The 27,928-nt window shown below is 47.6% G+C and overlaps 1 protein-coding gene across 2 annotated transcripts in view; it reads right to left on the reverse strand.

Moving 5' to 3' along the window:
• Positions 1 to 962: 962 nt before the first annotated feature.
• LOC308363105 (C-terminal-binding protein 2) overlaps positions 963 to 27,928 on the reverse strand; it is an 87,000-nt gene continuing 60,034 nt past the window's right edge. The window contains exons 1-9 of one of the 2 annotated variants that reach the window (XM_080835880.1): positions 26,295 to 26,449; positions 18,995 to 19,149; positions 15,382 to 15,526; positions 14,629 to 14,835; positions 10,930 to 11,144; positions 8,364 to 8,494; positions 6,680 to 6,807; positions 4,816 to 4,933; positions 963 to 3,492 (exon numbers count right to left, since the gene is read on the reverse strand). In XM_080835880.1, coding sequence (XP_080692006.1) covers positions 3,312 to 3,492; positions 4,816 to 4,933; positions 6,680 to 6,807; positions 8,364 to 8,494; positions 10,930 to 11,144; positions 14,629 to 14,835; positions 15,382 to 15,526; positions 18,995 to 19,149; positions 26,295 to 26,316 — 1,302 coding nt within the window. In that variant the 5' untranslated portion in view covers positions 26,317 to 26,449 and the 3' untranslated portion in view covers positions 963 to 3,311. Of the gene's footprint in view, positions 3,493 to 4,815; positions 4,934 to 6,679; positions 6,808 to 8,363; positions 8,495 to 10,929; positions 11,145 to 14,628; positions 14,836 to 15,381; positions 15,527 to 18,994; positions 19,150 to 26,294; positions 26,450 to 27,928 lie in introns of those variants that run through there. The other variant, XM_080835879.1, reaches the window with a different exon arrangement.

The following is a 27,928-nucleotide window of genomic DNA, read 5'->3' on the forward strand; positions in this document are numbered from 1 at the left end:
ATACATTCATGATTACTGTAAGGCCAATCAGCCATAACATACTCTTTTTTTTCTGTGAAAATGTTCTGCCGTCAAATGTCAGAATGTTTCTTTTCATCCCTAAAGTCAATTACACCAAATATTCCATCTTAATTGTGTTTCCTCACTGCCTTGTAGTAGCTATGATTAATGTGGACTTTGATTTGGCCAAATTAGAGAAACCACCATGAAAGGGGCTTTGATGAACAGCCACGCTGACTAAATGTTTCTCCAGGGCTGGCTGCAGGCTGGGAGGCAGGGAGAGGGCTTTTAGATCTGCTCCACAGGGACCCCAACACTCAGCGACAGATGAACTTCCAAACTCTCCGATTCTAGAAAGACTCAATCCATGAGGATCCATTAAGGCAAGACCCTGCTTCTGCACTACAGCACATGTCCTTCTAGAGGAGGTGTACCCATCGGAAATAGAGACTGAGGTAAGGGGGGATGGAAGGCGACTCACCAAAACCATTTAAAAAAAAATATTTATTTGAACTGCTCCAGCATTGCATGGGATGACTTGGGGGTGTAAGATGTAAATGGCACCCCTTTGTGGCTGAAAACACACACTGCAGCTGTAACAGGAGAAGTAGAGCAGAGGTCATGGCTGCCAGGAAACCAAAATGGATTCCTCACCAGTGTATGCCTGAGAATACAACAGCTCACGCATTAAACACCAACACTGCATTAATACTAACACTTATAACACGGCAAAACTATTTGAGTGTATAACTAATGATAGAAAGGCAAAGATCAATGATGCAGATCCTGTTGAATTGGGAAGACACTGAAAACAGCTTGTTATCCAGTTGATGACTTGGAGCATTTTTCCTCTGGCTACTGAAATCCCAGGTGCTTTTGTTTGATGCACCAAACTCTCTCTCTCTCTCACACACACACACACACACACACACACACACAGAGTCAGAAAGTATGATGTCAGAACTGTATCTTTTATTTGAACTGCACTGTATGCTAAATGTTCACCTTGTACAAGAAACAAATACAAATACTCACACTAAAAACAAAACATACTGCTGACGGCCTCTGCTTCTGCTAGTGTTGGGCACTAAGTAGGAGAGTACAGGACGCCCCACAAACCTGGCCTTCAAGAGAACAACAAAAAAAGAAAAGGGAGAGGGGAAGGATGAAATGAAATAGGTAGAGGAAAGGAGAGAGAGATAGAGAGAGAAATGGAGGGAAGATCACATAGGACTATGATTACAGGAACATTTAACTAGGCAATACAAATCTAACAGGACTGCAAAACTTTTTTTCTTTTTTCTTTTAAAACACCAAAACCATGGGATGCATCTGATATATAAAAATACCACAATGGGAGGAACATGGAGAGAGAAAATATGCAGACTACCCAGAATTCTGTTTTCTTTCTTTCTCGGACCAAAAATTGAGGAGGGGGGAAAAGAACATCTGCAAAAAAGTGTTTTCCTGAGTCATTACGGAATGGAGATATCCTTAACCCTTTCCTGTTCAGCTGGGATGTCCTTCACACGAGAGAAAACAAACACACAAACAAGAGCATCGCAGCCAGTCTGGACCAGCCAATGAGAAGAGAGCCCCCGCCCTCCATCCCCCTGTCCTATCAGTGAGGACGTGTCCTTTCAGCAGAACAACTGGACTGAACATCCACCTCGCAAGCAGTGAGAAGAAAGGTCCCATGGAGTCTCTTGCACACATTGAGTGTGTCACAGGCAGGGTAAAGAATGGAGTCTCTCACACACATTGAGTGTGTGTCACAGGCAGGGGACAGGATGGATACACAACATGTCTCCTGGGGACGGCAGCATCAGACCACAGAAAGAAAGAGATAAAATGATCAAAAAAATAAAAGTTGTCAATGGTGTTCAGAAAGATCACACAGTACATCTCTCAGCTACGGACAGGCTCTTTTGAAGCCAACTCTAAAGTCATGAAAGTGAATGTCTGTATGGATCCATACATGGGATGATATGGTTGTGTTCCTAGGCCTATGTCAAGAGTCTGCAATCCATCAAGACAATGCGATCTCAACAAACTACATCTTCTGAAAGTAGAGGTGATGTTTGAGTTTTTACTTTCCCCATAACCACACTTGGCTCCATACACTTCAGACTTCTGTGATCCATGTTTACCAACACTAAAAATAAAAAAAAGAGACCAGGTTGATAACCCACTCCCTAACTGGCAGCCACACCTTCCAGGAGGTGCAGAGTTGATTTGGAGGTCAACCAGCTATGCTATTGGAGAGTGAACATATTCAGGGCTAGACCACCAGACTGCTAACAAATTTGATCTTGTCTTGGTGTTTCAAATGTTTGGTCTACAGACGGCGATACGCAAGGTGAGGCTCACAAAGGAACTTCTCCTGGTTCACTATATGTGTGAGTCTGTGCGGACAGGAACTAAGTTCTCCTGGCTCTTTATGTGTGCGTCTGTGTATGAGCGGACAGGACCTAATTTCTCCTGGTTCACTATGTGTGTATCTGTGTGCGGACAGGAACTAAGTTCTCCTGGTTCACTATGTGTGCGTCTGTGTATGAGCGGACAGGAACTACGTTTTTGGGGGGAAGGGGGTTGGGGTGGAAAGGGGGAAAAAACTGACTGACTGTCAGGAAAGGGTTAAGCTCACTCTGTAGATCACCACTGTAAGTGGGCAATCAAACTACTTCTCTCCTTCAACTGATGTCTGATAAATATATATTTATATATATTTCATAACCTTTTTTTTTATTTTAATTTTTTTTTACTTCTTTCTTTCACACCAAAAAGAAAAATCTCATCTGCAGGGTCTAAACTCAGATGGAACAACACATGAGATAAGGATGGGAGTGGTCACAGAGAAGGTAGGGAGGTTTGGGGTGGGGGGGGGCTGGGTCCAGTAGCACGCAATGATGTGGTGTCTCAGAGCTCTCCCATTGGTGCGTTGGGAAGCAGGCCATCCAATCAGATGGGAGTTGTCAGGGTGGGCTGAGGTGTTCTTCCCATAACGCACCTTCATAGTGTTTGCACACTGGATGTCCAAAAGAGAAAAAGAAGCTTTTTTCCAAGAAGAAAAAGAAACAAAACAAAAAAACAACTCAAAAAACAACAAAAGTTTACTGAACCATAAGAGAGACAGAGATAGAGAGATTTAAAAATTAAAAACGGAGGAGTAGAAATCCATGGAACGCATGTCAACCCCCAGTGCTGTGTGGCAGCGTGTGAGTTCACTGTCTCTTGGTCCCGGTTGGTTGGTTGGTTGCTTGGTTGGTTGCTATGGTGTTGCTATAGCGATGGCTCCTCCTGGTGCGGTGCTATTGCTCGGTCAGGTGTTCTCTGGTCTCGCCGTGTTTGGACGGCTGGTTGGGGGAGGGGGCCTGGGAGGGGTGGGTGCCTGATGGGAGGCTGTGGGCGACGGGCACCCCACCTGGCACCAGACCCTCCATCGCCCCTGGGATGCCACCTGGAGCTACACCCACCAGCCCCGGCGGGTACCTGGGCAGAGAGAGAACAACAGTCAAGAACGCTGGGTACAGAGAGGACACACACACACACACACACACACACACACACACACACACACACACACACACATCCAGGTTAAAAAACACACACACACACACACACACACACGTGCATGCACTCACGCACACACACACCTTCAACCTGACTACCACTGGAACATGGCCTATAGCCATGCAGCCTAGCTTGTAAACATCTGTCTGTATGTTTCTCCGTCTCTCCCTTTCCAAAACACACACACACGTACACTTTCACCTTCACCTGCAAGTGCTGATCTTCAAGCAAAAAAAAGTGTACATTTTGAAGAAGTGTCAACGACTAAGTAGATTGCTTTTGTGGCATACGCACATCACACACAATCTGACATGCTTGGACACAAACAAGCATTCTCCACACACAGAGGGAAACCACAAACTCCCCAAAGAAAAGCACAGAAAAATGATGCCTCCAGAAGTTAGTCCCCTTCAGGACAGTGCAGGGTCACGTCTGAGTGCCAGTCAGTCGTACATGTGAAGCCCACTGAGGGTGCCTGGCATGGGCCATGGGTCACTGAGCAGAGGGTCACCCCACTCCTGTCTCAGTACGGCTGTTAGAGGAAGGTGGGGGGGTAAGCGCTGCAGTAGAGGCACGTGGCCAGCAGAGGGCAGTGTATTTACCTGAGTGAGATTTAGGCATTTAATTTGTCTTGGGGGACACCAGTAGTAATGGCCTGCAGAGTTTGGTTGGTCACTTGGCTGCGTAAAAGAAGCACATGGAGGCGCAAACACTGAAATCAAAGTGAAGTCTGGGGTGGAGAGGAGAGGAGAGGAGAGGAGAGGAGAGGAGAGGAGAGGAGGAGAGAGGAGAGGAGAGGAGGGGGGCAGGCACTAGGACAGGGCTCACTGACTCACTACTAATGGAGAGGTTAGTGCTAGCAGTGCAAGGAGACTCGCTTAGAAGAGGAGAGAAAGCAAGTGCTTTTCTGGCAAGCTAGCAGGGGACAGGAATACTGTCCAACACAGAGAGAGGAGGCAGGAGACTAGCATACTTAAAGAGGTGCACATTCAGCCTAAGTGACAAACCTATGACTATATGGCTAAACAGGCTAACTACAAGCCAGAATTTACAGGAGGGTATTGTCACAAGTGAGTTAGTCCATTCCTACATTTATGCAAAAGCATCGTTTGATTATGGTGGATTGTGGGAAGCCATCAAATGGTAAATGAGTAAAATGTTGAAACTAAAATAAATAAAATGAAATAAAAAGACAAGACAGGTTCCAGCTAAGACTACACTGGCTGTGCATTGATATTCTACCTGTAGGTGGCGCCGTTGAGCTCAGGGTGGACGCCCTGCTGGTCCATCACTGCCCAGGGTGCTGTGGTGACAAAGAACTCCTTGTTGACGCAGTTTCTTAGGCTGTCCGGGATGCGGCCTGTTGCAACACAAGACAGTGGAGAGAGGGGTTACGATTACAAACATTTAACCACTCAAATGATCGACACTGAGAAATTCTCTGTGATGGCAACATATGCCAAAACCTTAAAATGGCAAAGCTTACTTCCCATGTCAAATATGTTTCCAATCCAAATGTCTCATCATTTCATAACCTTGAATACTGCCGGTTCAAAAGGCTATGGAGTTAAAATGCAAGAGATTCCACTAGGAATGGGGCCTAAGGGCTTTTTGCTTTAACTGTGTGTGTGTCAGCCTTCCTGGACCAGAGCCTGATGCCCTGCAGATGTAAGTGCATCTCTCTCTGCAGTGCTCCATGCTTTTTTTAAAGCATTCAAACATCAGACCCCTTTGCTTCAGATATTGGATGAAGGAATCTGTCTGTTGAATCCAGATAATACTGCACCTACGGGCATGTTAGTGTTTGAGACACGGCAGAGAGAATTGGACAAAAAAACACACTACTGTGTCAAAACATGTTGTTTGGTTGGAATTGAATAAAGGATCGGATTCAATAAAGCCATAATCAATATGCTTTTTTCTGCCGTCTATAAAACGCAATAATGTGTAGAACTATATCATTGATTGGCACTATTGTCACTGGGATGACTGAGTCACCGGGTGGTTCTGTCAGGAGTTCTCAATCAACAGATCAATACCCCACAATTATTTAAAACAAAAACAGGTAGCGCTTTATCAACTTCTTAAGTTATTCACGCGTTGCTCTTCTGTTTAGAGACGGCACATTTGCTCAAACATCACTGCTTATAACAGCATGGCTGTGCTCATGACGCATGATATATAGGCCAATAAAGCACTGATCTGGCAGAAGGGCTGACTTGGGCATCACAGTTGGCCATTTTGATTATTAGAGAAGAATGAGACTGGAATCAATACATGTTTTGCTGCAGGCCATAAGACATGGAGATGTGGAAATCAATCATCCACACACACATGGCTCTTACTGGACTGAAATGGAGATGCAGATGGATTTCTTGCTTTGGACACATTAGTTTTCATAACTTACTTTTATGATTTAGTTGGTAATTGTATTATTTGAATTGTGTGTGTGTGAACCCTGGTCACAGCTGTGTTTTTAAATATGTGAAGAATGCCTTTAAAGCTGAAGGGTCTGTTTGGTATCCGGCCCATCAAGGCCGAGGGCAGAAGGGAGCTGAGCACAGGTGCTGAGCCACATCAGCCAGGGGAGCACAGGTATCTCCTCCCAGGCCACTTAGGCACACACACAGGCACTCCTCACTAAGCCAGGTTCTGACCCTCAGGCGGCCATCTACCCGCCAGCCAGCCAGCCAGCCAGCCAGCCAGGCAGCCTAATGATGACATCTCCTAAACGCCACAGAACTAATGAAGGCTCCACACCAGCCACTGAAGTGGAAATGTGACATCTGGAGAGAGACAAGAGAAGGGCATGATGGGGAAGAGGAGGGGGGAAGAGAGGGAAGCCCAGCTATTGAGGAGCTTCTGTTGGTAGAGAGCGCCTTTAAGCTTTTTTTGGAAGTGGCAGAAAAGGACAGACAAAAAAAGAGACAAAGAAAGAGTTTGACAGAGAGTGAAAGAATGGGAGACAAAGCAAGAGAGAGAAAGATAGAGATGGAGGGAAAGGGAGAGAGAGAGAGTGAGAGAGAGAAAAAAGAGAAATGGAGGGAGAGGGAGAGATAGATGGAGGGAGAAAGAGAGAGGTGGTGGGAGAAAGAGAGATAGTTACCGGTAATGGCTCGTCTGATCTCAGTGGCTGCTGCCTCTCTCATCTCCAGAGAGGCCTGCTCGCTGTACCAGGCCGTGTGTGGGGTGCAGATCAGATTGGGGGCGTCCTTCAGAGGGCCCTGGGCAAAGCTGAGAGATGGAAAGAGGCAGAGAGAAATGTGGAGAGAAAGAGAGAGCGAAAAAGACAAAGAAAAGTGGAGAACAGTACAAAATGTCAGATTGAGTCCATCACATCAGTGAGTTGCCTCTCCTCCGTGTCTCTCCTTCCAGCCGTGACGGCAGATGCCTCCTCTCCTGAGCTCTGGGGTGGGAGGGGTGTGTGGGCTCCGTCACGTGAGCTGATGGAGGACGGGGAGGCGCGAGGAGGCACAGCGGAGTTAAAGACGGCCAATCAGAGAGTGGCAGGGTAGGGGCAGTTTGAGAGATGAGGGTGGGTCAGGGTGAAGGAGGTCAGAGGGAGTGAGCTGCTCAAACACACACACCTACCTGAGGAGTCTTCCCCGACGTCCCTCCCCACGCAGGCATGATGCCTTGGCTCGGACACATGATTGACAGGCAGATTATTGTCCTGATTGGCTGAGTGCCTCTTTGACCTGACTGACTGAATCTTTCCTTATTGCACCCTACTGCAAAGTTGGGGGAATTTCACAGAGCATCCTCTATATTGATAGCGGCTGAAATGGAAATAGCATTTCACCAAATTCACATCAATAACAAATCGACAATGTCTTCTGGCCGTTTTATAATGTTAACTGATTTTTTCAAGAATTCACTACAATTGGATGACAAATACCAGAACATGATTTCTGTTCCAAGCAAGGTCAGCCATGCTGGGAGCTAACTGACATAAATAATGGATAATGCATGAAGGTCAAAACTCTCCTCCCCGGGCTCTTGTGTGTCAATCTCCACAGAGTTGAATGAACTATAATAACTTGAATTAATTATTTAGCTGTTGACACATAGAAGTCATGACACAAACATCTCCTTGTATGCCATGCAGGTGTAATAGGTGTAAGATGCTCAGGAGAAACAGGAGTGTGTGGGGTGGGAACGAGAGAAACAGGAGTGTGTGGGGTGGGAACGAGAGAAACAGGAGTGTGTGGGGTGGGAACGAGAGAAACAGGAGTGTGTGGGGTGGGAACGAGAGAAACAGGAGTGTGTGGGGTGGGAACGAGAGAAACAGGAGTGTGTGGGGTGGGAACGAGAGAAACAGGAGTGTGTGGGGTGGGAACGAGAGAAACAGGAGTGTGTGGGGTGGGAACGAGAGAAACAGGAGTGTGTGGGGTGGGAACGAGAGAAACAGGAGTGTGTGGGGTGGGAAAGAGAGAAACAGGAGTGTGTGGGGTGGGCTCAGGAGAAACAGGAGTGTGTGGGGTGGGAACGAGAGAAACAGGAGTGTGTGGGGTGGGCTCAGGAGAAACAGGAGTGTGTGGGGTGGGAACGAGAGAAACAGGAGTGTGTGGGGTGGGAACGAGAGAAACAGGAGTGTGTGGGGTGGGCTCAGGAGAAACAGGAGTGTGTGGGGTGGGAACGAGAGAAACAGGAGTGTGTGGGGTGGGAACGAGAGAAACAGGAGTGTGTGGGGTGGGAACAAGAGAAACAGGAGTGTGTGGGGTGGGAACGAGAGAAACAGGAGTGTGTGGGGTGGGAACGAGAGAAACAGGAGTGTGTGGGGCGCTCACCTAAAGGGCTCGGTCTCGTGCACATCCAGGGCAGCTCCGCGTATCCGCCCCTCCTTCAGGGCCTGGGCCAGAGCCTTCTCATCCACCAAACCCCCCCGAGCCGTGTTCACCAGGAACGCCCCCTGACGCATCTGTAACGCACACACACACACACACACACACACACACACACACACACACACACACACACACACACACACACACACACACACACACACACACGCGCGCACGCAGACACACACACACACGTAGCGTTAACTCAAACACTTAAACACAGCTCCATGGGGTTCATGTGAAAGACAAGCAACTCAGTTTTAACAGATACTGTTAAATCAGACTGTTTGTGTCCAAAATCCAACTTAACCTAGATCTTTGGGTTTGGTTAGATTTACGGCCTTGGCGAATCCACTGGTTCTGTTCATTCCTGCTGGCCTATATGTTGTGGTCATGGGAGTGAGATCATGTGAGTGATAGTATCTCACACTGACACAACACTGAGCATCTGTCACGGCTCTTCCCATATGAGTGAGGAATGTTGTACTGTGTGTGACGGTCCTGATTAGTGGCACATAAGGGACATAGAAGGTTTTCTGGGAAACTGCTCGCACTTACATAGTTTGCCACAGCCTGACAGTCACAAGGCATAAATCATGTTAGCATTATGTCTGTATGCATTTGAAAATGAAGGCCTTTCTCAACCAAATAGTCTACTTCATTTATGGCTGATGTTCTATGGATCCCTAAGCCAAAGACTATGACCTTGAAGAAATGCAACTTAGTTCTTTTTGAAGAAGTTTATTTCTTGAGGAGGTTTTTCGTTCCAGACTCAGAGGAGATGAAAACCACCATCAGAGAAATCTCCTGACTCTCTCCCTGCTCACACCCCCCCCCCCCCACACACACACACATGCAGTGGCCTACTCGCAAACCCCACACGCCCACTCCCAATGCCCCAAAAGGGAAAAAAATCCAACAAGCACTACATGAGCTGATTACTTTGTGTGTCTATCTTTGTGACTCCATACGTGTGTGTGAGTGTGTGTGTGTGTGTGTGTGTGTGTGTGTGTATGATTTGATAACAGTGGCACCAGTATGTTTATATGCGCGCTGATAAACTGCAACAGCACAGCGGCACTGTTTGCCAGAAAAACAACAGCAAAGGAAAATCTAATGAAAGCACTTGGAAGAAAGTAATCCCTTAATCTTGACAAAAAAGCTCGAAATCCAGGCCATGAAAAGCCCTGGTGCTGCCAAGCTGCCTTTTATTAGGTCTGTTTCCTTTTTTTACTGAAGGGTGCGGGGGAGAAAAAAGACCAAAAAAAGAAAGAAAGAAAGAAAAAGCTCTGCTCCGAAGCGAAGCCGAGCGCTGCCTTAGATGTTAGTGAGAGGAGGTGGGGGGACATTTACACCCTTTCATTTGGGAAAAGCTGAGAGGCAAGGATCCGCTGGAGGTGAACAAACAGCCAGTTAACTAGGTTAAACTAGCACCACGCTCCCCTGTCACACAACACCACACAGAGCAAGCACCGCACGAGAGGAGAGGAGGGGAGAGGAGGGGAGAGGAGTGAGAGAGGAGAGGAGGGGAGGGGAGGGGAGGGGAGGGGAGAGGAGACAAGAAGAGAGGAGAGGAGAGGAGAGAGAGGAGTGAGAGAGAAGAGGAGAGGAGAGGAGGGGAGAGAAGAGGAGTGAGAGGAGAGGAGAGGAGAGGAGAGGAGAGGAGGGGAGAGGAGACAATAAGAGAGGAGAGGAGAGGAGAGGAGAGGAGAGGAGAGAAGAGGAGAGGAGACAAGAAGAAAGGAGAGGAGAGCAAATCAGATGAGAGGAAAGGAGAGGAGAAGAAAGGAGAGGAGAGCTGGGCAGAGTGAGTCACAGAGACGAGGGGGGGAAAGAAAAAGAGGGGGGGAGATGGGTGTGGGGGTCATTCTTCTGGTTTGCCTCCAGGGGGCAAAGAGGATCAGGGAGCCAGCAAGTGAGCACACATGTAAACAGACACACACAGACACACACTCTCTCACACACACACACACACACACACACACAGTCACACACAGACACACATCTCTCTAAGCTGAGCTCTCAGCAGTTCCCTACTGCTGAGCCGAGTCGATATATTTGCCGTTGCCGTGGGCTGGCGCTAATTGCATTTGACAGAGCAAAGGAATGAATTTGTTTCCAGCTTTGGCGAGCTTAAGATACAAAGGGAGTGTGTATGTCTGTCTTTAACGCATCCATAGCACATCTATACATCACTTGCCTTAGCAGACTTCTGCCGAAAGTTCACTAATGACATTTTAGATAGAAAAGAAAGTGTGTGTGTGTGTGTGTGTGTGTGTGTGTATATATATATGTTTGTGTGTGTGTTTGTTTGTTTGTATATATATATATATTGTGTATGTGTGTGTGAGAGAGACAGACAGACTGTACCTGTTTGATGGTGAAGTCATTGATGAGGTGGTGGTTGTGTTCGTTAAGATTGCAGTGTAAGGAGACACAGTCGCTTACATATGTGTGTGTGTGTGTGTGTGTGTGTGTGTGTGTGTGTGTGAGAGAGACAGACAGACTGTACCTGTTTGATGGTGAAGTCATTGATGAGGTGGTGGTTGTGTTCGTTAAGATTGCAGTGTAAGGAGACACAGTCGCTCTGGTAGAGGAGGTCCTGGAGGGTGTAGACACGCTGTACTCCCAGGGAGCGCTCCAGGCCGTCCTGAAGGTACGGGTCGTAGAAGATCACGTTGAAGCCAAACACCTTCGCCCGCACCGCCACCGCCTGACCTGTGCGACCTGGATGTACACACACACACACAAAAACACAAAATGTCAACACACATAATAAGCAGTTTTGCCTGTTCTGATCCTAACCCTGAGATGCTCTACAGTGTGGACACTGCATGTGCTAAAAGAGGAGCAGCAGTGAAGCCTATGGGCCGAAACACACCAAACACGATTTTAAAAACGGTAGCAAATGCAGCAGATGCATTGCTTCCTATGGTACGGCGCACCTTGCGTGTGCGCCTTTTCTCCGCCACGCGTTGCGTCTTTCTAGCATCTTTCTAGCAAGGCGCGGAGGTGCACCGCTCATCAATGTCACACTCGGCCCAAACAGCCAATCAGATCAAGCAAGAGGAGGGCTTTACTACTTTAATACCTTCTTCCTGTTTTCGGCCCAGGCAGCCAATTATATCAAGCAAGAGGCGGGCTTGACTGATTGAAAACATACTTCTGTTTTGATGCTGGAAGCGTCAAAATACAATTGACAATGGCGCGCTGTATTCGATTATGAGAAACTTTATAATTCAAAATCAAAATATTACGCTAACACAAATAGGAGAACCATCGCCTGGTTGCGCACACAGTCCCGCTTAGTAGGCGCACCAGGCTGTTTTGGCCGCCGCACTTTGCCACGGCGATTTTGAACCGTCTGCCGTTTTAAAAACGCGTTTGGTGTGTTTCAGCCCTATGACACCTCCTGTTCTAGCAGCACTTAGCAGCCTGAGAAGGAGCAGTCTGAGAGGAGGAGTGAGAGGGCTGAGATAGGGTCTTATCTTATAGTCTCTCTCTCTCTCTATATATATATATTCTTCTCTATTAGCAGGTTGTTCAGCGGCTGCTTGACAGCCAGGAGAGGCAGTACAAAGTGTGCTTAGATAAAGACAGAGTGAAGGCACAGACTGACTGCTGACAGAGAGAGAGAGATGATAAAGTGAGAAACACTATTCAAGAGTGAGAGGTGGGAAGAGAGGACTGTGAAAGTGTGTGTGGGAGAAGAGAAGTCCCTCTTTTAGCAGTGATGGCCAGAATCAATAAAGCCCTTCAGAGAGAGACCAGACATGAAGTCACACACACACACAAGCACTCAAAACACACACAAGCACTCAAACACACACACGCACTCACTCAAACACACGCACGCACTCAAACATACACACACACACGCACGCACACACTCAAACACACACACACACGCACGCACTCAAACACACACACACACACGCACTCAAACACACACACACACACACACGCACACGGACGCACACGCACACACACACACACACACACACACTAACTCACACGCATGCGCACGCACACACACACACACACACACACACAGCTAAGGCTTCAGGGCTGTGGGAAAGGACCCTCTGTGCCTAAAAAGCACAAACAAGCAGACACATTCTCTCACACACACACACACACACTCTCACACGTTATTAAGTATAAATCAGAGTTTAAAAACTTTGTTGGGTCTCTCCACATGCCCTGATCTTTGCACAATAATAAACTTAAATATATGTGACATTTGATGAATTGAATTGGTTGATTGATATGTGGTCAGATGTTCCAGTATAGGATCCCAACAAAGGATAGGCAAATTATGCCACCGGTAAAGTGAACGTTATCATAGGCAAACAAGAGATTTGAATCTCAAATAAATGTGTATAGTACAAATCCTGTTTTGTGTAGGGAAGTGTATGCTGTTCATTTTCCTAATATAATTATTGCTGCCTACAACATTGCTAATCAGAGGAATTCCTTTTTTGCTTTCTGATTGTGTAATTTCTACTTCAAATATGTTGTGCAAGGTGCTGTTTTTCAGTCCGAAATGTTTTTAGCCCTCCAGGCTGAGGGTTAGGCTATTCTCTGAAAGTGTTCAACTGGGTGTACACAACTGGGTGTCATTCCTCTGTATGGTTATACCGTAATCCACCGTCTGTGGCTGGACATATCCTGCCTGGCTATCAGGAAATACCCTCACGGATGACCTCATGCACCGTCTGGGCTACAGCGTATGCTCATGGGATCACACATGCAGACGGGGGTTACCTGAGGGACGGGTGGAGAGTGTCCATGTCCTGCCTGAATGTGTGTGTGTGTGTGTGTGTGTGTGTGTGTGTGTGTGTGTGTGTGTGTGTAAGAGTGACCACGTCCTGCCTGACTGTGTGTGTGTGTGTGACCACTTCCTGCCTGACTGTGTGTGCGTGTGTGAGAGTGACCACGTCCTGCCTGACTGTGTGTGTGTGAGAGTGTGACCATGTCCTGCCTGACTGTGTGTGTGTGTGTGTGTGTGTGTGTGTGTGTGTGTGTGTGAGAGAGTGACCATGTCCTGCCTGACTGTGTGTGTGAGTGACCATGTCCTGCCTGACTGTGTGTGTGTGTGTGTGACCATGTCCTGCCTGACTGTATGTGTGAGAGAGTGACCATGTCCTGCCTGACTGTGTGTGTGTGAGAGTGACCATGTCCTGCCTGACTGTGTGTGTGTGTGTGTGTGAGTGACCATGTCTTGCCTGAGTGTGTGGGTGTGAGAGTGTCTGGGACTGGGCGGTAGCAGGGGATGCTGTGCTGGCTTCAGTAGCTGCAGGCCAGGCCATTATCTACAGTGTAACAGGGGCTTACTGCCACCCGGAGACCTCCACAGTGGACCCAGACATCCCTTGTGTGTGTGTGTGTGTGTGTGGGTGAGACAATGGCAATGAAACGGTAACAGCCAAACTGGATCCAGTGTTGTGTCCAGACCGACACACACACACACACACACACACACACACACACAGAGGGTTGGCGAGGGAGAGTGAGTGTGTGAAGGTAGTCTCTGGAGCAGAGAGGAGTGCTGTGTGTGAGATAAGCACTGCTATTTGGATGTCTGACTGAGGTGGACTGGCTGTCTGGACACACACACACACACACACACTCACACTCACACACACTCACACTCACACTCACACTCACGAGAGGAGGGATTAGCACAGTTAGGTGTGGACAGGCAACCACAAGTGGAATGTGGAAGAATTAATGAGTCGACAGATAATAGCAGAAAAGAAAGAAAATGACAATAAGAACAAAACAAAGGGAAATAAATACAGACACCCAAAAACCCTTTATCCACTGTAGCCAACTGTGTACAAGCTTGAGGCAGAAGCTGGAGACAAAAGCAAACAAACTGAATGAGGCAGAATAAAGAAACACGACAAAAGAGGAAGGTGTGTTTGGGGGCTGGCTGGAGAGAAAGACCCAGCAGGATAAACAGATACAAAAAGAGTAGAGTAAAGGCCAGAAAAAGTCTGTCAACATCTCTGTGTGTGTTTGTGTGTGTGTATTATGTGAATCTTAAATATCTCTTCTACTGCGCACGTGTGTGTGTGTATTATGTGAATATCTCTTGTACTGTGTGTGTGTGTGTGTGTGTGTGTGTATGTGTATGTGTGTGTGTGTATATTATGTGTATCTTAAGTATGTCTTGTACTGTGTGTGTGTGTGTGTGTGTACTGACCGAAGCCGATTAGGCCCAGGGTCTCTCCACGGATGCGTGCGGCCCCTGACGCCACCTCTCTGATCTGCTCCACGCTCTGGACGCGGGTGCCCTCACGCAGGGCCTGGTACAGCCAGGTGTTCCGGCGGTACAGGTTCAGGATGTGGCAAATGGTGGAGTCGGCCGTCTCCTCCACCGCCGCTGCCGGAATGTTGCACACTGCAATACCTGCACACACACACACACACACACACACGCGCATATATACAAACACACACATTTAGATCCACAGAATATTAAAGCTTCCTACTCTTTGAGAATCTTGACACCCAACCAAACTTGAGCAAGACATTCTCAGGGCGCTGTCATTCTTACAAGGCTGATGCGCACACGCACGCATGCACGTGTGTGTGTGTGTTTGTGTTGTCAGGGTTGTGACAGTGAGTGCTGTTAGAATGCTCTCCTATCTATCAGGAGGAGACTGATGACTGATATGTCAGTGAGGCAGCTCCAGACTGAAATGTTTGTCTGTGGCAGCCTCTTATCCCAGAGCAACACACACTGAAGATAACAGCCTGGAGGAACACTTCTCAGACTGCACACACACGTCACATCCAACACGCCAACACACACTAGCTTTACCAGGGTGTGCATTTTGACACGGCGCTTCACTTAGCTGCTAAGAGCACTTCTTAAAGACGGCTTTCAAACATAGTGATCCATCAGAGAGACCAAGAGAGAGAGAGAGAGAGAGAAAAAGAGCTTTCTCTTTACCCAGTTCTCCGGCTGCTTTGATGTCGATGTTGTCATAGCCACTGCCGATGCGGATGATGATGCGCAGGGCTTTGAACTTCTCCAGGTCCTCTCTCGTCAGGGTGATGGTATGGTACATCATAGCCCCCACTGCCTCATTCAGGACCTGTGCTCACACACACACACAAAGATCTTCATTTCCTACACACACACAAATATGGCACAGTTTATGCGACCATAACTCTTGTTTAAAATGGACCCTGATGAGGAAAAGGAAACTAATCCTGGGAAACTAGATCCCAACAGAGCCCTAAAAACACACAGGCCCTGTGCATGGTCAAGACACTGACTATGCTTCCACTTTTAGAGCACGGAGGGTAAAAGGTGTGTGTTTGTGTTGGTCACAGAAACAGAGAGACATGTAGAGAGGGTGGTGCTAGAAGCAATATGAGGAGAGGTCGGGGAGAAGAGATATGATGCCTGGCATGAGGTCATAAGGCTCCAAAGCAATGCCATTAACAATGCATAATTACTGCAGTGTGCCTGACAGGTCTACGGTAAAACTGTCCCTCTCCCTCCCTCTCTCCCACTCCCTCTCTCCCCATCTCACTAGCGTGTGTCTGTGCAAGGTTAAAGAGGGGGCCGTGGCCGAGTGGGTGAGAGGCTGGGCTGTGGGGGCCCTGCCAGGGTAAATAATGGCTTTAAATTCCCCTGCAGCCTAACTACATTAGCCCTGCACTGATTAGCAGATTAGGCCACACTTTCCCGGCCGCTTTTATTAGCCCCCTGTCCCGAGAAGCCCCGCTAGATGCTAATTCAAGGTTAAAGCTCTCCTTTCACTTTCTGTCCAATTCTTGTCTCACTCTCTCTTTCTCTGTCTGTCTGTCAGTCTGTCAGTCTGTCTGTGTGTCTGTCTGTCTGTCTGTCTGTCTGTCTCCTTGTCTCGTTTCCCCTGCTCGCTCGCTCTCTCACTCACTTTCTCTCTCTCTCTCTCTCTCCTATCTCTTCTTCTCTCGCCCATGGCTGCGTTAGCTGAGGACAAAGCACTCTGGCGTTAAGAATGACTGGCGCAATGAAATGTTTTGTGAGGGGAATCATTTCTGAGCGGCGTTTGCTTAAACGGAAAATGTGACCTAATCTTTTCTCCCCCCCTCCTCTCTTTCTCCCTCTCTCCTCCTCTCTCCTCCCACTCCTCTCCTCTCCTCTCCTCTGAAACTGGATATGCAGGTCTGGAGAGCTATTATTTCTGACGGCTTGGCTTTTGCTCTGAAACAAAGCAGAGGCCTCTTTCTTTGTGTATGCCTCGGTGTGTGTGTGTGTGTGTGTGTATATATATGTGTGTGTATGTGTGTGTATGCACAACTGTGTGCATGTGCGTCTCTCTGTGTCTGTGTGTATGATTTTGCAGCCATGACGTCATCCCCTGGGTGAGCTCATTGGATCTAGGGGATATGACAGTCTCAAGCAGAGACGGGTGGCTGGCGGGGCTGTTGAGCCGTGTGTGTGTGTGTGTGTGTGTGTGTGTGTGTGTGTGTGTGTGTGGGTGTGTGTGTGTGTGTGTGGGTGGGTGGGTGGGTGGGTGTGCGTGTGCGTGTGCGTGTGCGTGTGTGGGTGTGTGTGTGTGTGTGTGTGTGTGTGTGTGTGTGTGTGTGTGTGTGTGTGTGTGTGTGTGTGTGTGTGTGTGTGTGGGGGTGTGTGTGTGGGTGTGTGTGTGGGTGTGTGTGTTTGTGTGCGTGTGTGCATGTGTATGCGTGTCAAGCCTGCATAGTCCAGTGCCAGGGTACCACTGCCACATCTCTAGCAGCCCCGAGCAGGCATCCACAGGGCATGAGCGACAGGAGCTGAGTGTGTGTGCTACTGCGCTTGTGTGTGTGTGTGTACTTCACCACTCCCTTATTCCTTTGCTGACCAAAATAAGTAGAGCGCACTCTTCCAAATCTGACCTCATTTGTGGATCTGTGCAGTTTTTCACTACTCCCCGCAACGATGTGGTCATAGTGCTGGCTGGGTATGAGAATTGGGGGTGGGGTGTGTGTGTGTGTGTGTGTGTGTGTGTGTGTGTGTGTGTGTGTGTGTGTGCAGCTGCCTACACTGTGTGTTTGCCTCTCTCTGTGTGTATGGCTGAGAGCTGTGTACCAAAAAGAAAATAACAAGCAAAGATAACGCGATGTCTGCCTCCTTTAACAAAAGCCATGCTGCTTGTCGCCGTGGCGATAAGCAGCGACATGAGCAGCCGTTATCGCGAGCGGGCGGGTGGAGCGTGCTGGGAGGTGAGATCTACATCACAACTTTATGACTCGCTCAGAGGCCCTACACCCACCCTCCGCCCCATCAATGGCCACCACCTCAATTATACTCCTCCTCCCTTTTGTTTCTCTCCCTCACTTTTTTTGGTTGCATGGCCATTTTCCTGAATCAGACAAACTATCAGTAAGATGATGACCAAGGCTGATAGCATCTGTGTGTGTGTGTGTGTCCGTGTGTGTGTCCGTGTGTGTGTGTGTGTTGAACAGCAAAGCCACACAAAGGCCAATAAAGGCTGCTCTACAAGGCAGGGCAGTTTAATTCCAGCTCCCCACTCCCCCCGGCAAGAGGCCTGAGAGGGTAATAGAGACTCTACACTTTACATATTAACTCCATACACAAGAAGACATGAACTCAACCACACCCTGCAGAAGCAAGGGAAACTAAATACAAATAGAAAAAACATTTGTCATAATGAGGCACATCTGTCACATATTTGCCACCAGAAAGCCTCTTGCCTATGTCTTCATTCGTGTGTGTGTGTGTGTGTGTATGTGTGTGTGTGTGTCTCAACACCAACTTATAAAAATGGTTGCCAGTCCGTCACCCAGCAACAGCTTTAGGTTGCCGAAACTGACAATGTGGTGGCCGTGTTTTAACGGCCTGTATTTAATAACCAAGCCTTCGCATCACAGAATGTTTAAACCATTTATTACTTACATACCTACTTTGCTTATTTTACGAGTTATTAAACATTTATGAGTTAACTTCATCAGATTGAGATTGCTCAGCAAATCCAGACTGAAGGAGGGTGCAGTGGCCATCCTGACTGAATGTGTGTAAATGTGTGTAAATGTGTGTAGGGGGAGGGGGGATACCCATGACCAATTTATATGTCCCACCCTTGAAAACTGGCCCTCCATTCTAGGACTGTTCCACATTATTACATTAATGGAAATGAAAAATAAAAGAAATGTTGCACAAACCATCTCTCATTACTGGCTAACAACAACCTGAAATCTCATAATTAAAATGAAGACTACACGGTGCCTTGATATGTCCACTAGCATAAGGAATTTAACATGCATGAGCAGGACTGAAGGCAATATATATGAAATATATAATATAATATTTATCTTATAATATAAATTAAAATATATTTCTCATGAGGGCACAGATAGAGCTGCCTCTAAGGCAATGTAGCTGGGGAAACTACAGTCCAAAAAGGAAACTGGAAATATGTCTGAAATCAAAGCTTTGAGGCTGTTTGGGGGTTTTCTGACATGAAAACATCAAAGCAAGAGAGTCCAGCTGTCTTAACCAAGCAGAAATGTATGTGTGTGTGTGTGTGTGTGTGTGTGTGTGTGTGTGTGGGTGTGTGGGTCGTCACCTTCTCGTGGATCTCCTGTGTGGACTGGGCGTCACAGAATGCCACGGTTGCCAGGTCTTTGAGGATGGGCATCTCCACGGTGCAGTCGCGGCCGTCCAGCAGTGCCACCAGCGGGCGTGGGTGCATGGGCCCGTTCATGATCTGAGGCCGGATACCTGAGGAACACACGGGGGGAGAACACCAGTCAGACACAACCCAACAGAACCCATCACAACCCAACAGAACCCAAAGGAACCCAGTAGAACCCAACAGAATCCAACAGAACACAGTAGAATCGAACAGAACCCAACAGAACCCAGTAGAACCCAACAGAATCCAACAGAACCCAGAAGAAACCAACAGGCACTCTACTCCTTTTCAAAGACTTTTCATTCATTCAGAGACAACAAGAACACTAATATCCTTCAGGAGCACAGCTGAGAGGAGAAAGGTCCAGGTTCAGACTAGTTTACAGTCAGAGGTGGAGATGAGCTGCTCCTAGTCTCCAGAGTGGCAGAGTAAAGCAGACATCCAGCCTGTCACTGGGTCTGGGTCTGATGAGGGAGATGCTCCTAGTCTCCAGAGTGCCAGCCTGTCACTGGGTCTGTTTGCCGGCCATTTAGAGCTTAAATGCATGGAGACTGGAGCTGGAGCAGAGAATCAATCACTGACTGAGTCACAGGAACAAACACCCTCCACTGAGCTAATGCCTATGTGTATGGAGCACGCGCGCACACACACACACACAGTCCCCTTGTGTAAGAGTGTGTGTGTGTAGGGGTTGGCGAGATGTTGCTGATAGCTGTAAATGACACAGAGGGCTAATCCACTCTTGAGTCTCCATCATGGATTTATCGAACCACATGTGTGTGCCTGCCAAGGCCTGATTGTAACTATAACCTCATCAGCACGCACACACACACACACACACACACACACACACACACACACACACACACACACACACACACACACACACACACACACACACACACACACACACACACACACACACACACACACACACACACACACACACACACACACCCCTAATGTGTATAGCATGTTTGACAACATACACAGTGACACACAGACACACATCAATGTCTGCTTCACATCCATCCCAGTAGACACACACATGCTATTTCCATCTGTCCTTCATGCCAGGCAGAGAGAAGCAGGCAGAGCATGCTGTAACGCCAGTAACCTCCAAGCCTTTCAATCGCTCCTTCTTTCCATCCTTTACCTGCCTTTGCCTCTTTCCATTCCCCTCCTTTCATTCTTTCTTATTTCCTTTCTTCCCTTCCATCCTTCCTGGCAGAGTATTCCATTTTACATTCAAGTAAATCTAGTTGTCTGACAGAGCTCAGTAATGGATGGAGCAAAGAGAAGCAAAGCTGACCAGTGAACAAGTGAGCTGCCTCTTAGATTCTCTGTCTTTACACTTCTGGATGAGAAGTCACTTAAAAGCTGCACTTTACACAAACATGACCACGAGTGCACTCACACACACACAAACACACTGACACACACAGATAGAGGGATGAAGAGATGCCAGTATGATGGCGTGAACAGGAGGAGGAGGTAAAACAGTTCAGGTGATGCTGAGGAAAAAGAAGAAGGAAGAAAGAAAAGGCTGCCAGCTGAGAGCACCAACAGGTGAGATTACAGCAGACAGACAGAGAGAGATAGCAGGCAGGCAGGCAGGCAGAGGATGAAGAAGAAAAAATAGAGGGGGGGGGATGTGAAAAAAAGAAAGGTCTTGGTGGTGGATGAGGGCAGTGGAGAGGTAGTCTCCCTCTGCCTGCTGCCTGTTGTCATGGTGACACTACTGTGGGCAGGGCCAAAGCTCACTTTATTTCCAGTGGTGACATCTGTGCTCCAACACATGCACGCGCGCGCGCGCACACACACACACACACACACACACACACACACACACACACACACACACACACACACACACACACACACACACACACACACACACACACACACACACACACACACACACACACACACACACACACACACACACACACACACAGGTTCAGAAGGTGCTCGAACATCACTGATATGCCATGAACAGGAGGGAGAACATCTATTTCAATATTAATGCCACCAGCTGCAGCCTGTTTGTCTGTCTGTCAGTGTGAGGAGAGCTAAACAGAAGGCAAGTGTGTGAGTGTGTGTGAGTGTGTGAGAGTGGTGTACGGTGTCAAACACAGACACACTGCCTATGTTGTAGTCCCAAGGCTTAGCTGAGGACCTGAGGTGAGAGACAGAGGGAAGCAGTGATGACACTCCCAGCAGGGGCAAGATGGAGGAGTGTGATGCGCTTGTACACACACACACACACACACACACACCTTGTGACAACAGCGCCCTGCATGACAAACAGAGGAAGTGTTCTCCTCGGTACACAGTGAAAGTACCCAGAGTGCAGTGCAGGGTGTTTGGCCAAACAGCAACTCAAACAGTGCTCCCCTCCAGAGTAATCCACCTGTGTCCCCTAAATACCCTCTACCCCACCTGACTGTGTGTGTGTGTGTGTGTGTGTGTGTGTGTGTGTGTGTGTGTCTGCAGTCACAGTCAAACACACACACACACAACCAGACACAACCAGACACACACACACACACTCATAACACACACAGACACACACACACACACACACTCATAACACACACAGACACACACTCACTCCACATCCATGAAATTCAAGCACATTCAACATGAAGCGGTTACTCACATATCTGCCATGGCAAATAACAGCAACTGTGTATGCCTCTGGTGGAGACCACAAAGCCCAAAATCAAACACGACCAGCACACACACACACACACCTCTCTCTAGCCTCTCCCAGTCCTGCTCACATCTCCTTTGCTGGAGCCCTGGCCCTCATCTCACAAGCCTTTGATGGCCTCCCCCTTCCTGCCTCTCCTTTCATCCCCTCCCCTCCTCCTCTCCAGCCACTCAGTGCCAGGGAGCACTCAAAGAAGACCACCCCACACACACACACACACACACTAAGGGTTGGGAGCCATATCCCCTTTTTAAGGTATGTCGATATATTTTCAAACTAGATATAGGCTAGGATGAAACAATATTGTTTACACCGATATAGTTTGGTATTGCAGTACATCACCCGTTTTGGTCCATAAAGCCATGCCAGTGTTTGCCTCTCTCTTTCTCTCGCTCTCTCTCTCTCATCCCAGTCTGCGTCTGCCTCTGCCAAGGGCCGTCTAAACCCCATAGACCTAAAGACTACTGTAGTCCCTTGCCAATACAGCGAGTAGACAGCAAGTAGAACCATTTTCAGAACATTGATGTGTTACATCTGCCGATCAGTGTATGAGGAAGTGGAGGTTTGGTTTGTAACAGTTGATGTTTAGCTAGTCAGATAACTGTTCAATGAGTCCAGCCACATCTGTGAACGATTCCCTGTAATTTGTTTATTAGAGATTATCATATAACCATCAGATATATGCATGGTATCTACCGCAATTGTCCAAACAAGGAGGGCCTTCAATGATTTGCAATAAATGACTATTGGGGTTGAACTGCAGACCAAGAGTTGGATCAGGCTGCATGTTGATTGGTCGATCCAACTCTTTCCACTACATTTCAATTGATCAAAATAATCTGATGGCATTTGCCACTGATGCCACTTTACACACAATATTTAACTTGTATGTTGCCCTACCATTTCCTCATTGTGAAAAGTCATAATAAAGTCAGCCAACCTTTTGATGCAAAAACAAACATTACAATTTACAACGCTGAAAACAAACTTGATTTGATAGTGTTTTAAATGATTAATGTTCACTGTGCATCACTAACTTTGCAACGGAAACACCTAAACTACAGTTTTCATACATGAATCACATTAGCCTCCAGAAGCCTGGCTAGTGGTAGCGTGTTACCTAGGTAGCTACTTGGCTGACATTTATAATACAGGGCAGGACCTCCTGTTCCAAATCAGTCATATTTAGCATTACGGAGTTCCCCGATTCCCCATTCATTTACCCGTCAGTGATTTGTCTCCCTCTGCTTACATCTACAAATAAATATAGCATATGCATACTTCCCCAAGAACAGTGTGCCAGACGAATCAAATAAATATAGCGTATGCATACTTCCCCAAGAACAGTGTGCTAGATGAATCAAATAAATATAGCGTATGCATACTTCCCCAAGAACAGTGTGCTAGATGAATCAAATAAATAAAGCGTATGCATACTTCCCCAAGAACAGTGTGCTAGATGAATCATACTCAGAGGTGTTTCAAGGGACTCTGGGGACCTCAAGCAAAACACATACATATAGGTCATACGAGTCATACGAAATACATATAGTGCATACGCGCAAGAGGTGGAAAGTGAAGGAACTGCTAGAAATAATTATGAATCAATCTTAATAAATACAAATGTGTGTGTGTGTGTGTGGACACCTTATACAGAATAATATATTTTTATATTTTTTGTCACGTCATCTTTTTTTATCAATCTTTTTACACCACCAGACCTGAACAACCATATTAAATACCTTCCATTTACATCTTAAAAACAGGTTATTAAAAAAACTTGACCGTGTAGAAAATACCCGTGGTAGCCAGATCGTTGATGCAAGCTCCTTACTCCTAGCAGTGTTCACAGTGTTGCAGTACTGTATGATTACTGCCTCATTATGAAGCTCCTAGTAAGCTAACAGATCAGAGGACCCTGTAGGGGGATGTGGACATGACGTTGTCTCCTGCAGGGAATCATAGATGGCAAGGGCGTTCTAATGGAATGGTCATCGCTGTCGACTGGCATCATCGACTGTCCTTGGGACCAAGGCAACTACCTGCTTTGCCTCCTCTGGCACAACACCCTTAGTTATATTATGCGTAAAATGTAAATGCTTAAAATTGTTCCATTATTTAAAAAAGAATATAATGTGAAATCAAAACCTATATGCACTATTCATGCAGTTCAATCACTATCTGCAGAACAATGTCACTACAAAACTCAATGTCATTAAAAGGATCTGATTTACATATTTTAAATAAGCACAATCTTGTAATTATCGATTTCTATCTTCGATATAATTAATTAATTTAAGTATTTCAATATTCCCTTGGTTTTGTCAAAATACCCGGGAATCAGCAGCAGTGTTCTAGAATATTACTGGGGTCGAAAGTATACCGGAACATCTGGAATTGTATTCAATTTGAATTAGTCTGTTATTGTTGTTGAAGCATTCTCATTGTTTTAATATAGGCAATTTATTTGATCTAATGTTTGGTTTCCATGTTTTGCAGCTGTTTATTTTCAAACAGAAAAGGAAATCCTGACCCTGGCATGTTTTGATGTTCACAGTCTGTTTTAATAAAAGTGCAACCCTCATGCATCGCCATTCAGCCCAAACATACCAAGATAGGATTTTAGGTCCCTATCGCCCAGTCCTCACAGTCATCACTGATGGAACTACTCTTCAATCTGTGGAGCTGCCAGTGAGTGCAGCCGTAACTCATGCTGTGGTGGTTTGGGTTGTGTGCCTGTCATTAACTGGTGCGTGGCATGGGAGCTCACTGCATGGCCCGTTCACATGGCACAGTACCGTCACATCACGGCCACTGAGGCTCACCCAACCACTGAAATCACTACCAACATGACTACTCATGGCTCTACAACCAGCCAGTCACAGGCAGGGCAGCTCCACCTGGACAGCATAGAGATGTTCTACACAGGGGAACAGCTCACAGTGTGTGTGTGTGTGTGTGTGTGTGTGTGTGTGTGTGTGTGTGTGTGTGTGTGTGTGTGTGTGTGTGTGTGTGTGTGTGTGTGTACTTGTGTACGTCTGTTCATAATACTGTAGAGCAGGTTTATGTTGTACTAGGAACTATGGTTGGTTGGCTTGTATTAAGAAAAGAGAAAAATGAGATGGACCGTGACAGTGAAAGTTTGTTTGTGTGTGGGTGTGACAGAGAGAGAGAGAGAGAGTGAGAGTGAGTGAGTGTTCATGTCTGAGCTGTAGTCAAGGCGGGCAGGGGCCAAGGCGACCCACCAGACGCCACCTTCCTGTTAACAGCTGCCGCCCGTTACCTAGCAACCCCAAGCTGCAGTTGGCAGGCGGCTGACTCCCTGGCAACAGGCTGGGCGGGCAGGACCGAGTGCGGTGCCCACTCCACCAGTCTGGAGCCCAAATGTGTGTGTGAGTCAAGAAGCAAGATGATTGGGATGATTGTGTGTGCTTAAGGTAAAGCTACAGCGGTATGCACACTTGTTTCTCACACACACACACACACACACAGGTCATTGGGGACATTACTCATAGAAAAGTAACAGGATTGCATGGAAGTGTGCATTTAAATTGCCATGGGTGAAACCCCAACAGTGTGTCTGTTTCATTGGATTGGTCCACTCCCTGTGGAGCCCTTCTCCTGCTTCCCCCCGCTCCCCCCCGCCCAAACACAAATGCAGAGCAGAAAACACAAACGAACATAAGCTAAGTGCTATGACGAGAGGTCACCGCACAAGAAGTGTATGACGCTTGGGGGTGGTGATGATGAGAGGAAGTGCGTGCGTGCGTGCGTGCGTGCGTGCGTGCGTGCGTGCGTGCGTGCACGCGTGTCTTTGCACATGAGTGTGTGTGTGTGTGTGTTTGGGGGAGGATAGTATAAATCCCTTTTTGTTGGCAGCCTTTCTAAAGCCCTCTTCCCAAAAAAAGCAGTACACAAAGGCCTCTTGTCCTCTACACTGCTGCCCCACCCGTTCCTACCCCCCTGCTCCCCTCCCCCCACTCTCCTGCCACACCAATCTCTATCCTGCCAGCCACACTCATCCACATGCCCGGGTAAATGCCCGCTTTTGTTGTGCCCTGTGGGCACTTGTGCCAACACACACCCCCCATGCCCATGACCAGTGCCACTGCCAGGCCTCTCGCAGAGAAACAAAACTGAAGTCATGAACTACATAAAAGACATGTAAAACACACACACACACACACACACACACACATGATAGAGACATGTAAAACACACACACACACACGATAAACTCCCTCTAAATTATAACCTCAGACCCCATTCTCATCTCACTGATTCCCTGCTTCTCCCACAGATCCAACAAATGCAATGAAGGGAGGAAAAAAACAGAGAACATCCCCTCTACTTCTTACTCCCCCTCCCTCCCTCCCTCCCTCCCTCCCTCCCTCTCCCTCTCCCTCTCCCTCCTTCCATCCCCCTCTCCACCCGCCCGCCCGCCCCCTCCCCCCGACCCGACATGCCACACTTTATTACACATCCAGAAAAGCAAACAGGAAACGTGCTTCTTGCCTGGAAAATGTTGCCTCCACATTCTTCAGCCTAATAACTACGCATGGCCACCAAACGGAGGAGAGAAAATGGCAGGGAAAAAAAAGAAGTTGGAATTAACAAAAAAAAAAGAGAGAAAGGGAGAAAGGATGTCTCAGGCTTTGCCCTTAAGGGTATCCCTGCACTCCTCCTCCTCCTCCTCCTCCTCCTCCTCCTCTTCCTCTGGTCTTCTTCCCCCCTCCCCCTGGTCACTCTCTCTCGTTCGCTGTCTCGCCCACGTCGGCTAGGGATGGGGTGTCTGTGCCAGCCTCCGGTGAGCCCCCATCTTCACACACACATGCGCGGGAGAAGAGTAATGCGCCACACACTCGCTCTCTCTCTCTCCCTCTCGCTCACACACACACACACACACTCACACACTCACACACACACACACACAGGCACGCACACTCACTCACGCTCACATTCGTACTGCGCAGAAAAGGCGTCTGGCGGCAGCAGGTCGCGGATGGATGAGCCTTTGTCCTGGTTGTGCTCTCCCCTCCTCAGATCTCCCAGCAAGAGGGGAAGAGAGACGGCTTCACATATGTCAGGGCTGCTCACACCGAGAGAGAACAGCACGGAAGAGGAGGAAATCAGAAAGAAGGAGAAAAAAAGTCCCGCTGCCTCTTCATCCCCTCCCCTATTCTCTGGTCATTTAGAATATCACCCGCTTTCATTCTCTCCCCCGCTCCCTCTCTCTCTCTCTCTCTCTCTTTCGCTCTCTTCCTCCCTCAGTCAGCCTTTGTCTGCATTTCAGGATAAGCGAGGGCAGACGAAGGCCAGCGAACGGCAGGATAGTTGTTAAAATAGGAGTGAAAATAAATCAGCGAGGAGAGAGCGCCAGTCTTAATCTGAGCTGCTGCGTCTCACTCTGCCTCGCTCACTCTTCACTCCTCCATTCCCCTCCACTCCACACATTCTCTCTCTCTCTCTCTCTCTTTCGCTCACTCACTCACTCTCTCCCTCCCGCTCTTTTTTCCCCCCCTCATCTCTTTCTCTTTTTTATGTTTTATTTGTGATCTGGCCTCTACTCGGTTTTAAGAACAGCCCCCTCCCTCTCTCTCTCTGTTCCTCCGCTCACAATTACACTCTGCTTCCTCTTCTGCTTTTCCACTTTAATACAGACCCTTCCGACCTTCTGCTATTTAAAGATGTGCATTATGGTCAGCAGAACACACACACACACACACACACAGGAGTCACCACAATTAACAGCATGCACAACTCGTGGAAATAACAACTGAAAGAGCACAACATAAAACTATTTTAAAATGACACGAGATTTGAACTGTGAACCAGCAAAAGATCCAGAGATCAAAGACTATCACTTGTAAACACACAGACGTTCACAGATAAACACACACACACACACACACATACAGACAGTTCTAGCTGCAGTGCTACTCTTCTGGGTTGGCCCACGGTGATGGAAGTGTTAACTGACAGCTGGATTATGGTAAAGAAGGATGACGCTCAGAATGTCTGTTTAAAATAACAATCTGGCAAGTCCCTCCCAGCCACTCTGGCAGTGTGTTGCCTCACGTCGCCCTTGACGACGACCCGTAGTGGAAATTGGAATCCGTGGTCCCAATGATGAGCACCACCAACAAAAG

Source organism: Sprattus sprattus, assembly GCF_963457725.1.
Source record: "Sprattus sprattus genome assembly, chromosome: 3".
Taxonomy (NCBI): Eukaryota; Metazoa; Chordata; class Actinopteri; order Clupeiformes; family Clupeidae; genus Sprattus; species Sprattus sprattus.